General features: G+C 33.0%; 1 protein-coding gene across 4 annotated transcripts in view; it reads right to left on the bottom strand.

Moving 5' to 3' along the window:
* ASCC3 (activating signal cointegrator 1 complex subunit 3) overlaps positions 1-15,399 on the bottom strand; it is a 355,335-nt gene that overhangs the window by 248,887 nt on the left and 91,049 nt on the right. For all 4 annotated transcript variants that reach the window (XM_045499142.1, XM_045499143.1, XM_045499144.1 and 1 more), the window contains exons 9-10: positions 7,590-7,790; positions 6,995-7,135 (exon numbers count right to left, since the gene is read on the bottom strand). In XM_045499142.1, coding sequence (XP_045355098.1) covers positions 6,995-7,135; positions 7,590-7,790 — 342 coding nt within the window. The remainder of the gene's footprint in view (positions 1-6,994; positions 7,136-7,589; positions 7,791-15,399) is intronic.

Genomic DNA, 15,399 nt, shown 5'->3' on the forward strand with positions numbered 1-15,399 from the left:
TTACCAAAAAAAAAAAAAAAAAAACTAGAAGGGGAATCATTAAAAGCTATGAAAAATGACAAAAGCGAAAAGGTGGGAAAGCAAAAAATTAAAACTTCAAAATTAAAAATTGAGTATGTCTGTATCCCTACATGCCCTGCAATATTCCCACTTTGCTCTCTCTGCAGCCCAATCTCAAAGGCACTGATAACAGCACTGTCTACTGATCTTTGAGAATCTGTGAGAATACATAGTAGGACAAGGTAAAGAGGTTAGTACACTAACCTCTAGGGTTAGAGTAAAGAAACTATACAGTTTCAGATCTACAAAATTAGCATCACTAATAGCAGGGCTATATTTATCATGGAGGAAAATAAAGAACAAACACAAGAGACTCAATTTATAAACTATTACTGAGGGCAAGCACATGGTCCCTGCCCTTACGGAATTAACAGATACTGACCAAAGACACAAAGCAGGTCTGGGGAAGTTCAGAAATAAGCAAATGGGGGGGGGGGAGGGTGTCATAAATCTTTTGAAACTATAATATATAAATCTAAGTAGATTTGAATTTTACTTTCTCTATCTGTAAAGTGGAGACACTAGTCAATAAGGTTCTTGTAATGACTAACCAAGGATACACATATATACTTAGCATAGTGACTGACTCATAATTTGAATGCAAGTGTTAACTCCCTTGTCTTTCCATAAGTGTTCTTTCATTGGCATTAGTAACACAGGTAGATACAGTGCAAGAGCAATTGCAATTTTGAGAGTGGGCCAGATTTCTAAGATCACATCAGATCCAAAAACATCGATTTTATGGAATAGATCTCATTTTATGAATATAAATGAATGGTGATATAGGATTCAGACAAGAGAAAATAAAGTACTCATGGGGTTTGAACTGGGCTTTGAAGAATGGATAAGATTTGGATAACTGTCAATGAATAAAAAAAGACATTATGAAAAAGAGAAAATGCATGAGGAAATAGAATTGTTTACTTGAGAAAATGTTACTTGAGCAATGCTCTTTAGAAAAAGCAAAAATGGTCTGGTTAGAGTGTATATAGGAAAGCAGTTGGGACATAAGGTTGAAAAGCAGGCTGGATGTAGATTATGAAGAGAATCCACTGTCTTATGTAAGTAGTAGTAGTTCTCAAAATGATTTGGCTTTGGAACCTCTTTGTACTCTTAGAATTACTGAGGGCCCAAAGAGCTTTTGTATTTGTGGGCTTTCTCTTCCCTTCCTCCCTCCCTCCCTCCCTCCCTCCCTTCCTTCCTTCCTTTCTTTCTGTGTCTGTCTGTCTGTCTGTCTGTCTCAATTTCTTATACTAGAAAGTGCTGGATGGGTGTTCAGTCAGGATGTACTAAATGGGTTATGGACATTAAGGACAGCACTTGTTGGGATGAGCAGTGGGTATAATATCTAAGTGATATATCACTAAATTCTACTCCTGAAACTATTACTACGCTATATGTTAACTAGCTTGGATTTAAATAAAATTTTTAAAATTTTTAAAAATTTAAAAAAAGAATAGAAAGCACTCATTCCATAAGCCATCAATGATGACAACATCACACCTTATGCAGACTCTGGAAAACTCCACGATATATGTGTGAGAGAAGGAGAGTGAAAGAAAATAATATCATCATGTTATTCTAAAAATAGGTTTCAACTTTGCCAACCCCGGAAAGAATCTTAGGAAATATAACATCCCTGTACCACATTTTGAGAGTTCCTGCTGTAGTGTAATGAGAATGACCAAATCAATGCAGAGTTTAAAACAAAACAAAACAAAACAAAACAAAACAAAACAAAACAAAAAAAAAGGCTGTTAATGGTGTGCAGAAAGACCAAAGCAGAATCACACAGAGGAAGAGCCGTGGTTTTGGCACAACAGTGACTTAAGATTGCCAAAGCTGAACTTACCATTTGTAGAAAATTTCTTAAGGCTAGACTTGCAAGCAATAAAAGAGGAATAAACTGACTTGCTTTCTTCCCTAAAATTGTATCCATCGGGATACAAAACTCATTTCTTTAGGTAAGACACACATCATATGTATGATCTCAGATACTCTAGAATGGTTCAAATTTCAGAAAATTTTAATGGAGGCAATTTTTTAAAAGTCAAATTTTGAGTTAATCTATATGCCTTACAAGACATTATGAAAGTAAAAATCACATACTAAAAAAATCAGTCTATGTGTCCTGATGTGTAGTTTTGAGATATGACCTCTGTAATTGTATGTTCAGGTAACTCTGGGAGCTAACTTGGAATGTATCATATGTAACACACCTTCTATAAATACATGAGCATACTTTCAGAATCAAATGTGTCCATAAGTTTGAAGTCTGCACTGTGTTATACAAATCTGTCAACTTCTTTCCATTATATACACTTAAAAATTTAAGCATGATTTAGTTCATTATGTTAACAGAACCAAAATTTGTTCAAGTGACTACAGTTGACCCCTGAATGACATGGGTTTGAACTGTGCAAGTCCCCTTATGTGCAGATTTCTTTTGATAAATATAATATAGTACTATAAATGTATTTTCTCTTCCTTACAATTTTCTTAATAACATTATGTCTCCTCTAGCTTACTTTATTGTAAGAATAGATAGTATATAATACATATAACATATAAACATGTGTTAATAGACTGTTTATGTTATTGGAAAGGCTTCTGGTCAACAATAGTTAAGTTTCTGGAAAGTCAAAACTATACATGGATTTTTAACTATGGTGGTGGGGGGGGGATAAGCACCTCTAAACCCCCACATTGTCCAAGGGTCAACTGTATATGTAAAAATATAATTGTTACTCCTGTTTTCAGGTAACAGTTCTCTAGATTCTTTAACAAAATAAAATTTAAAATGTTTCAAGGAGGGGTGCCTGGGTGGCTCAGTCAGTTAAGTATACAACTTCGGCTCAGGTCATGATCTCACCACTTGTGAGTTCAAGCCCTGCGTTGAGTTCTGTGCTAACAGCTCAGAGCCTGGAACCTGCTTCGGATTGTGTCTCCCTCTCTCTCTGCCCCTCCCCTGCTTATGCTCTCTTTCTCTCTCAAAAATAAAGTTAAAAAAAATTTTTTTTTTTTAATGTTTCAAGGAAAAGGCGGGGTGGTATCTCAACACTCAAATTTCATAGAAAATGTTAGAAATTTACAGAAAAACCCTTTAATTAAAACCTCATTTTAAGGGGGTGCCTGGGTGGCTCAGTCAGTTAAGTGTCCAACTTCAGCCTAGCTAATGATCTCGCTGTTCCCGAGTTCGAGCCCCGTGTGGGGCTCTGTGCTGACAGCTCAGAGCTGGGAGCCTGTTTCAGATTCTGTGTCTCCCTCTCTCTCTATTCCCCTTCCCCACTTGAGCACTCTATCTCTCTCTCTCTCTTTCTCTCTCTCTCTCTCTCAAAAATAAACATTAAAAATTTTTTTTAAATAAAAATAAAAATGCATTTTAAGAAATTATTAGAATGTCTCCACTCATGTGATGATTAAAATAATGACAATAGAAGGCATTTTGCATATAATATGTTGAATATATTTTTGAGAAAAATTCATTTGGAATAACAAGATTCTAAAAAATGTTATAAGGAAAAAATGTATGGGTTTTGGATAAATTGTTTTTTTTTTAATGTTTCTTTTTGAGAGAGAGAGAGAGAGAGGGAGGGAGAGACAGAGACAGAGACAGAGTACAAGTGGGGGGAGGGTCAGAGAGAGAATCACAGAATCCAAAGCAGGCTCCAGGCTCTGAGCTGTCAGCACAGAGCCCCACGCAGGGCTCCAACTCACAGACCAAGAGATCATGACCTGAGCCAAAGTTGGATGCTCAACCGACTAAGCCTTGTGGTGCCAGGTGTCCCCTGGATAAACTTTTAAAAGAACAGTTAGATTTTTAAAATATGCTTCCCACCTTCACTGCTAGGAGAAGACAATTAGTATGTTTGAAATACTAATAAACTCAATAATAAAAATATTAGGAAATTGAAATCTATTACCAATAATGGCAGATGAACAAACAAGTGGCAGGAATTTCTGCAGATAATCATAAAATACTGTATACAATTAAAAAAAAACTGTTTAAGACACAGGGAAGCATCAGAAAGTGGTAAAAAACAGAGAAATGTAGTATCAATTGAAAGGGATTAAGAATTACCAGTTTGCAAACTACCGACCCAAGAGTATGATCACAGACCCACTGCTACAGATGCAAAACAAGGAGGTGGGAAAAACCACAGCCTCACTGGCTGAAGGTGCTAGATATCAGAGTTCAGAGGTGGGATTCAGAGTTGAGAGAGCAGCTTGAAAATCAGTGTGAAAAGCCCAATAACATGGGAACCTTCCAAATGCCGGAATAAAAGCTAGTAATACTTTTATGGGAGAAAACCCAGGAGTCCCATGTAAAAAAGCAGGCCAACACCAGAACAAAACCTACTCTAAAAAGACATAACTACCCAAAACAAAATCTGTAAGTTTGATGCTTTTCCTACATGAGTGAATTTCCCAACCATGCACAGCTCTAGTGGCTGAAAGCAATAACTAGAGTAACTTAAAGTGTCCGTTGATAGAGTTCAGGACATGCTGATCCAAAGCATCACTATAGAAAAGAACACTATCATTAATAAAAGAGACTCATATCCCTTCAAGGCAATGGGATAAAACGTACGTCAAAAATTACCATATTGATTTTAGCCAGAGTAATTAATGAAGACCCCACATATTAGTCTCGTCTTTAAAACCTAACCACGTATCATAGTTATGCAATATAAGCTAAAACTTACAATGACAGAATAATAAAATTATTCGTTTACTATTCAGCTGTTACCACTGACAAAATATTTAAAAATAATGTATTTATTATAATAAAAACACATAATTCTTTTACATTATCTTAGGATTAGAATTTACCCAACAAAAGACCTAAATTAACTGTCGTAGAAGTACACTATACATTTTAAAATTAATTCTGAAGCTGAAAATGTGAAAAAAAGAAAGGTCAAGCTCCTAAGGTGCCATTACCTGAACTCATAAATATGTGATCAAAATTCAAATAATGTGTGCTTTACTGTCGACCATTTTCAGCAGTTAAAAATCTATTCATGTTAACAAAATAAGTAAATCTGAGATTGTAGTATAATGTAAAAGGGCAAAGAAAAAGTTTTATAGATCCTAAATATAAAAACTATGTTGTAGCTCCACTGACTTTTTCCTTCTGCCACCTCTTTTTGAAACACAAAACCATTTGTTAAATTAGAGATTTTTTAAAAACTGTGACAGATGCTAAACATTAATACACTCCCCTCTATTATTTCATAAAATAAAAAGAATATTAAAAACAATGAGTGCTAAATCCTGATTACTGCCTTTTATCTACTACAACTGAAATATGTGTCTGATCTTCACTAATAAATCTTTAAAGTCTAAAAGTATTTTTTCTTGGCTGTTTTAATAATGCTGTAATGGACACAGGATCTTTGAGATCCTAATTTCATTTCTGTTGGATATACACCCAGAAGCAGAATTGTTGGATCATAAGGTAGTTCTACCTTCAATTTTATGAAGAGCCTCCATGCTGTTTTCCAGGGCTGCACCAATTTACATTCCAACCAACAGTACACATAAGTTCCCTTTTCTCCATATACTTGTTGGCGCTTCTTATCTTGCCTTTTTGATAGTAGGCATTCTAACAAGTGTGAGATGATATCTCAGTTTTGATTTGCATTTCCTTGATGATTGGTGATGCTGAGCATCTCTGCATATACCTACTGTCCATCTGCATGTATCCTTTGGAAAAATGTCTATCTGCTTCCTCTAACCACTTTTGTTTGTTTTTTCTAGTTTCACTGAGAAATAATTCACATATATCACTGTATGAGTTTAAGGTATATAGCATGATGATTTGACCTACATATACTGTGAAATGATTATTATGGTAGGTTTAGTTAACATCCATCATACAATTAAAAAGTTACCAATAAAATGAAAAAGAAATAAAAAGAAAAAAAATTCTCCTTATGATGAGAACTCTTAGGATATCCTCTCTTTAAGAATTTTGGCTGTATAACATGTAGCAGGGTTAGCTATAGTCATCATGTTTTACATTGTATCCCTAGTACTTATCTCATAACTGGAAGTTTATACCTTTTGACCACCTTTCTCCAATCCCCATCCCCCAACCCCTGACTTTAAATTCTAATAGTATTAATTACATATCAGGTATAATGTTTAAAAAATACATATTTAACAACCAGTAAGGACAGGTAATTTGTCCTGAGACACTGGCAAGGATGCCAGGCTAATAGGCCAGTGTATTCCCTAGTGCCCACTCCAGATCATCCTTGAGGCTGAACTATCCCATTAATATTTGGTTGTCCATTATTGGATTTTTCCAGAGCATAATGAACATTACCTTAGTTGATGTTGCATCAATTAATGATAATCTTGTTATAGCTCTAATATAGTTTTTGCCTATTCAGTCATAGTATAGGATCCTTGAAAGCAGGAAGCATATCTTCAATATCTTTGCTGTCACGCACTTCACCTAATATAGTGCTATATACAGTGCATGATTTAGTAACTTTCTATCTGATGAAATAAAGAATGACTAAAAACTTTTATTTTTTGTTAAGCAATCCTTATACAACAGTTTAGAATACTAGTGGGGTCATTTAAGAATCTATATATTTTCCTGCTCTTAAAACTAAAGTCTGGTCTTATCCACATTCTCATTCTCTACTGTTTAAAAAAAACATTTAGTGTTAATGGACTTAAAATTTACACCAGACATCTAACAATAGTCAAGATACAGCAAGAATCATAGAGTTAGAAGGGATAAAATAGGACAGTGCACCAGCAAAAACCTCTTTTGTGGAGGTAAGATGTAATTACAGACAAAAGAAGTTCATTTCATTAGGTTTATATTTTATAGCTACTTAGGTATAGTTGTTTAACAATTTTCACTATTACCTGAAAAATAATGGTATTAAAAAAGTCTAAGTACACAACATACCTGAGTTCGTAAAATTTCATTTTTTGACAACTGCATATCCCCAGTCAATTCTTTCACAACGATGCCCAGTGGCTCTAGACGTTTGCTGAAGTAATTTGTCATTTCAGCTGCCAAGGCTTTCATTGGAGCAACATATACAATCTGTGCCAAGGAAAACACTACCTTGATAAATGAGCAAAACCTAGAAGGTCATTTGTTTCACAGCAGTCCATGTAAGTCACAATTTATTGTGAAATATAATTGTAGCCACTAGGAGTAAAAAATCTTAATAGTGATATCTGAAAAGTACTTCTCCTTCTCGGATAAGTGTGCAGCTATTTAAAGGACAATGAAATTTTTGTATATAGTCTCATCCCTCTGAAAATTGGTTCTGCTTCAAAGCTAAATGTATTTTCACAGCTTTTCACAGGGGTAATAGGATTTTTCCTAACACAAACTGGGAATGCTTTCACAGTAATAGAGAAATTCAAGCAGCAATCTTTACATGACATCATGAATATACCCTTTTATTCTAGATTTCATGTAACATGAACAACTACAAATGATTTTAATTTTACAATTTAAAAAGTTATGGTCTAACCTGTTAATTTCCTACCTTAAATTCATTCTTTTTGATAACACCTTGTTGAAAATGTTGGCGAATTTCATGCAGAACTGTAAGCATTGCAATGTTGGTCTTTCCAGCCCCAGTAGGGGCACAAATCAGCATGTTCTCATTGGTGTTGTAGGCAGTCTCAAACACAATTGACTGGATTCTATTGAGTCTCCTCATTCCTTTAAAAGCCAGCTGCCCAATCTAGAGAGAGAGAGAGAGAGAGAGAAAGAAGGAAAGAAATAAATGACTCATAATAAATGATAGTAATGTGAAGGACTCATACAAAATATTAAATGTAAACGTTTACTTCCTTTGATTAAAAAAATGACTAATTTCAATATGTCCTATATTTAAACCAAAGTATGTACATTTGAGAACTCACAACTACTGTATAATTCTAATGCATTTGGGAATTACATATTCACTGAATTTGAAAAATATGATAATGACAGTATACCTATATTTTTGTAAACAATCTTAAGTACAAAACAAAAACAAAATGAAACAGGTATTTTTTTGAGTTGTGATGATATTCTAGTTTAGTTAGATTAAAGATGACTAACGAAAGTCCAAACAAGAAACTTCTTGGGTATCTAAATCAATAGGAAATTCTGTTTCAGTATGTTATGGATTTAAAAATACTTTTTTTAAACAGCAGCCATAAGAGTAGGAACAATAGCTATAGATTACATTTATTCAGAACTTATACTGTGATATATATGTATTTGTGAGCATTTTGATACATTTACTCAATTCTCAAAACAATTTTATGTTATAGGTTCTTTTATTATGTGCCTTTAATAAAGAAGAAAATGAAGACAGAGTGGTTAAATAATTTTTCCTAAAGTCTCCCATATGAAAAGTCTTTAGAAATGAAAACTACAATGTCTGAAGGCAAACAAAAAACCAGATAGGATTAATGGCAGGAAACTGGAATGGCTATAGTAATATCACAAAAAATAAATTTCAAACCCAAGAATAATTACCAGAAATAAAGGCAGTCATTTCACAATGAAAAAGAGAATAACTAATTATAGTCATAAAGGCTAATATACCTAATAACAGATCTTCAAAATACAGCAAATGACTTCAGCATCCTTCCCAACAGCTGACAGGACAAGTAGGCATGAAAATCAACAAGGTTATAGTAGACATGAACAGCACTATTAACCAATTTGACCTGACTGACAGGTCAGGTATTCATCTAACAATGGAATACAAAATCTTATCAAGTGTTCATAAAACATTAAAAAATACAGTATATTCTAGACCATAAAACATGTTTCAATAAAAGGAAAAGTAATAAAGACAAAACATGTCCTCTGATCACAACGGGATGAAATTAGATATCTTTAACAGAAATATCTTTAGGAAATATCCAAATGTTTGAAATTAAATAACACACTTCCTAAATAACCCATGGATGAAAGAAGAAATCAAAAGGAATTTGCTAAGTATTGTTAACCGAAGGAAAAAGAAAGCTCAACATATCGGAATTTGTGGATGCTGCTAAAAGTAATACTTAGGGAGAAATATATAGCACTAACCACCTATATGAAAAAAGAATGGTTTTAAATGAACAACTACATCTTCCAGAATAAAAGAGAAAATTAAGACCGAACTAAGCAGAATAAAGGAAATAGTTAGAATCAAAGTGGATATCAAAGAAATGGAAAACAAAAAAGGACATTCTTTGAGAAGATCAATAAAAGTGATTAATCTAGATTCATCAGGGAAAAAAAGAGAAGACAGACATTACTTATGCCAAGAATGAGATTGATGGCATCACTACAGATGCTACAGATATTTTAAGAATGGGGAAATTTTAATAAATAACTTTATGCCACTACACTTGACAACACAGATGAAATGGACAACTTTCTTAAATGACACAGGTAACCAAAGTTCACTCAAGAATAAATGTACAACTTTAATAACCCTGTATCTATTAAATAAATTAACAGGCTGAGATTAAAATCCTTCCCAAAAAGAAAACTCCTGGCCCAGTTAGCATCATTGATAAATTCTACCTAACATTTAAGGAGGAAATAATACCAATTCTACATGTGGTTTTAGACTATTCAGAATAACTGCAAAGGAGAAAATACTTCCCAAATCATTCTATGTGGCAAACATTTCCCTGATATCAAAATAAGACAAAAAAAAATTACAGAACAATACTCTTCATGAACACAGAAAATATAAACAAAACTTACATAATTCTACAACATAATAATAATATTACCAAGTGGAGATTATCGCAAAAATGCAGGGATAGTTTAACACTGAAAACTCAGTATGATTCACCATAGAAATAAGCTATAACAGAAAAACCACATGATCATTTCAATAAATGAAGGGGAAAAATCTGACAAAATCCCATATCCATTCCTGATTAAAAACAAGTCAAATCAAATCAAAACAAAACACTTTCAGCAAACTAGAAATAGAAGGGAATTCTTCAATCTGATAAAAGGGATATACAAAAATGCTACAGTTCATACTATTCTTAATGGTGAAACACTAAATGCTTTCCCCTAAAATTAGGAACACAACAGGGATGTTGCACTTAGCAGTTAATATTATACTGGAGGTTCTGGTCAGTGCAATCCAGCATTTTTTTTTTTTTTTAGAAATAAAGGCATTTACACAGGAAAGAAGAAAAACTGTCTTCATTTAGAGATGACATGACTTTCTATGCAAAAAATCTGATGGAATCTACAAAATATCATCTAACACTATATGTGATTTAAGAAGTTTGTGGGATATAAGTTCAACATTTTTTAAAAAGTTATATTTCTATATACTAGCAGTGAAAATCTGAAAGTAAGGAAAAATTTAAAAATCAATTACAATAGTATCAAAATTATGAAAATCTTAAGGGATGAGAAACATATATATTGAAAACTACATAATTTTGCTAAGAGAAATAAAAGAAAATCCTTTAAAAGATGCCAATTCTTCCCAAGTTTATCTATAAATCCAGTGCAATTCCAATCAACATCTCAACTGATTTCAACTGGTTTCAAGGATTATTAAAAAACTAGAGAAATCAAGTCAGCATTGTATTAGCATAAAGATAAATAGATCAAGAAACAAAACAAGGAATCCACAAATAAACCCTCATATATACCAACAACGGATATTTGACAAAGGCTCAAAGGCAATACAGATGACGAAGGATAGTATTATTCAATAAATGATGCTGGAACAAATGGATATGTATATATAAAAAACAAACAACAACAAAAAAAAAAACAAAAAAAAAACCAAAAAAAAAAAACCCTTAAATCCATACCTCCCACCATACAAAAATTAATTCAAAAGTAGATCATAGATCTAAATGTAAAACTTAAAACTATAAAACTTGTAGAAAAAAATGGAAGAGAACATTTTTGTGGTCTTGAGTTAGACCAAAATGTCTTAAATATACCATAATCTGTAAACAAAGAATTGATAAACTGAACTTAAGCCAAATGAAAAACCTGTAATCTTCAAAATATTAAGAAAATGAAAGAAGACAGCATGGAAGAAAATCTTTGCAAAGTATACATCTGACAAAAGACTTATGTCCAGGATATATAAAGGATTCTCAGAACACAACAATAAGAAATCAAACAATCCAATTTTTTAAATGGGCACAATTAAACAGTCAATTCACCAAAGAAAGTATCTGGATGGCACACAAAAAGATGCTCAATATTATTAGTCATTAGGGAAATGAAAGTTAAAATCACAGTGAGATAACACTACACATCTATTAAAATAGCTACAATTTTAAGAAGTGCCCACTGCAAGTGTTGCTGAGGATGTGGAGGAACTGATACTCATAATTCTGCTGGTAGGTATCTAAAATAGTACAAAGACTTTGCAAACAATTTGACAATTTTTTAAAAGTCAAACATATAATTAAACATATGATCAGGCCATATCACTTCCAGGTTCTACCAAGAGAAAAAAAAAACATACGTACATACAAAAACTTGTACTTATACGCAATGGTCATAGAAGCTTTATTTGAATAGCCTAAATCCAGAAACAACTCAAATCTCCATCAACAGATGAATGAAGATAATGTGGCATATTTATACAGTGGGATACTACCCAACAATAAAATGGAAAAAATTACTGAGATGTAACAAAATAAATGAATCTCAAAATGACTGTTGAATGAAAGAAGCCAGGCAAAAAAAGAATATACACCGCATGGTTACATTTATATAAACATCTAGAAAATCTAATCTAATCTATAGTGACAGCAGATTAGTTGAGGCTGTGCCTCATCCTAAATGTGTGATTTAATCATATCAGATAATCTCAGACCCTCAGTTTCCCTACTTTTGCAAAGGAGATTAATATTTACTGCATGAAGTAGTTCTGAATATGAACGTGTTGGTATAATAAGCACCAATAATGTTTCTGCAACTTAAATTTTAAAACTGGCCTGGTTTGCTCTTTTTTGCAAGAGAGCTTCACAGATGAAACAATGAAACTAGCCTAATTTCTCCCTGCCAGCAAAATATGTCTTATTTTAGCATACAATGCAAGAGCTACCATTCAGATGATCAATTAGTCATCAACCAATGAAAAAATAAAACATTTCTAAGCAAAAATAAATAAAATAAATAAAATACTGTTGTATACATACAATTACTATCAACAGAACATCCTGGCAAGAAACAGTAAGCTTAAAAAACAAAAACAAAAAACCTCCAAAAATTTACAAATTACTTAAAACAGTGCATGTTCTGCTCCCTCCCCCAAAGTTTTTTTTTTTTTTTTTCACTTTGAATTTAGGAACTTGAATAAACAAATTTAATCAATAAACGTTGGTAAAAAATAGAATGGGCACAGACTGTAACTTAACGGTATTAAAAAACATCACTGGAGAACTCAGTACATTTCAAACTGTGTCTGTAGACTCGTGGAACATGAGATAATTAAGTTAAAGTTCATTATGCACAAGGGATTTCTTGTATTTCAATGATACATAAATTATATACACAAATATCTTAAAAGTTTAAAGCAGAAGAAAAGTGTGGTTTTATCAAAACTCTACTCAAATTTAGAATTGTGTACTAATAATTTTCATTATTTTATTTATACTTCACATACTAATGTCTAATTAAATGGCTCTAACAACCACTGCTTCCAAATATTTGCTATTCTTCTAACTTAAAAGAAACATGTATTGTATTTATATATTAATGATGCATAAAGCTATAACTGCAATTAAGCAGCATGTTAGTATTTGCTTTTAAACAGAAAACTGAGTGTCTCATGGCTCATTTATGATAAGGCTTTATGTTCAGTATTCTCCCTTTTAATTAACAAAAAAACAGTATTCTCCCTTTTAATTAGTAGAAGCATTTTCAAAACACATCATAATCAGCAGATCAAAAAGTATTTTAAATATTACAAGCTTTGGGTCACCTGGGTGGCTCAGTCAGTTAAATGTCAGACTCTTGGCTTTGGCTCAGGTCATGATCTCATGGTTTGTGAGTTCGAGCCCCTGCACTGACAGTGCAGAGCCTACTTGGGATCCTCTCTCTCCCCCCCTCTCTCTGAACCCTCTCTCCCCAACCCCAGTCCACTCTCTCTCATAAATAAACTTAAAAAAATATATTACAAGTCTTATCCTAAATCCACTTGTCTACATATTTTGGATTCATCAGACTACTAATCATTCAGGAAATGACATGACTCATTTATGCAATTCTTGGAAAATATATATGTTTCAAATATCCCTTATAAAACACTGACTACACAGGCTGCTGTCAACTACACACTTTACTCTAAAAAATAATCTGGATAATACTATTTACCTGGGAGAACAAAAATGTACACTAAGTATACTACATTAACTGTTCATAATAATCGAATAAGGTACCTACATTGCCAGTCAATTAAAATGCATTAACTAGGTATTTAAGATGAAGCCAGGACCATGCTGCCCTCGCTAAGCTAGTGTATCATAAGATTATGCTTAAGATTATTCTAACAGTAAAGATTACAATTTCAGCATATATTTAGGAAAACTCATATAGATACCAAAGACACACACTATATAATTTTCATAGATTAAGTTTCATCTGGCTCTTGATAGCATGTGGCTTGGGCTTAACATTTCAGAATAGAGTCGACTGCCACTCAGTACTCTCTGTGCAAGCTTTATTTGCTGAATCCCACCCCTCAAATACACCTCACAAACCATGTTCCACAGCACAAGCCACTTACAAGTCACGGGGCTAAAAATAAAACAGTTTATATGAATAGCTTTGAATAGGAATTTAATATTTTTGGGTAATCATTAGGTAATTAGATAATTTTAGATAATTAGGTTTTTTAATTTAAAAGGTCTTTACTCACTGCTTGTACGTGTATAAAACCCTTTTCAGTAATCATTCTAAAATAAAAGATTTTAGGCCTTCATAATAGGATATATTAAACAAAATTTCACCTTTCATTCATAGCTGGGATCATCATGTGCTCATCTGGCAAATATTTATTGTGCTACAAACTGTTTAAGTGGTCAAAAAGGTGGTAACACAATTTTAACAAAGGTAGGAAACAGAAAATACACATTCACTAATTAATAGATTATTTCAAACACTGATATGAATTAATTTTTAATAGATGGTATATATGTGAACCAGACTAATTGGCACTTTGGACAAATCTGCCATGATGAAGGTTCTGTGACCTGAAACCTTCCTAAGAATAGCCCCTTCCCCTCCCACATTCTTTTATTTAACCACATCCTTAAGTACACTATTAGTATATAACATCCTCAAAGTGCTCTGGAGATAAGACTATGAATACACACTTATTCTTAAACATTCTCCTCTTGGATGATCTCCCAGCATGCACTCGCAGTCTCTAGGGCTACAAGAGCAAGTCTTAAAAGATATGGGGTTAGGGGTCTATTTCTCTTGCAACCACCTAAGACAGTTCTATCTGTAAGTCCCCTTAATAAACCATTTCTTGTCAAGCTGGACTTGTTGGGCCTTTTCATCAGCCTTTTTCTTTGGTCTTAGGGCTCCTACAGCCTTTGGAGGTAGTTTTGCATATACTTACCTTTCAGGGAACAGGGTGATACAGAGGAAGAGGGTGTTAACAGGAAAGGGAAATAGGAGTCATGGGGAAATTATAGGTCATGGTAACGAGTTATGAATTTTTATTCTTAATACAAGAGAAAGTCTTTTCATTATCTTAAGTGGAGGAATGACAACTATACTTTTTAAAGGTCTACTTAGCCACCATGAGAAGAACAGATTGGGACACGGGAAACAACGACGCTAGTAGTTAAGGTGAGGAATGATGCTGATTTATATTACGAGTGGAAACTGAGGTAGGATACAGACTATATTTCTAGGGTGCAGCTAATAGGATTCAATAATGATTTAGGTGTGAGAGACTGGGTAAAAAAAAAAAAAAGAGAGAGAGAGTAGATGGATGGCAGTTCTACTGATGATATAAGAAAGATTCAGAGGACAGACTGAGAGAGGAAAAAGAAAAAAACACTACATTTGAAGAACTCATTATATGTCCAAGAAGAAATTTCAAACAGGCATTGCATCTGACTTTGGAAGTCAATGGAAAGGTCAAGATTTTTTTAAAAACTCATTTTCAGAGAGTTACGGTGACTTTCTCAAGGTTACATATTAGTAGCAGACCTAAAATAAAATTTCACACTATACTTCAATAACAAACATTTAAAAAGGAAATATAATGCAAACCATATAAATTTTAATTTTCTAGCAGAAACATTAAAAAGTTTTTAAAAATTAAAATTAATTTTATAAAAATT

Source organism: Leopardus geoffroyi, chromosome B2 (genome assembly GCF_018350155.1).
Source record: "Leopardus geoffroyi isolate Oge1 chromosome B2, O.geoffroyi_Oge1_pat1.0, whole genome shotgun sequence".
Classification (NCBI taxonomy): Eukaryota; Metazoa; Chordata; class Mammalia; order Carnivora; family Felidae; genus Leopardus; species Leopardus geoffroyi.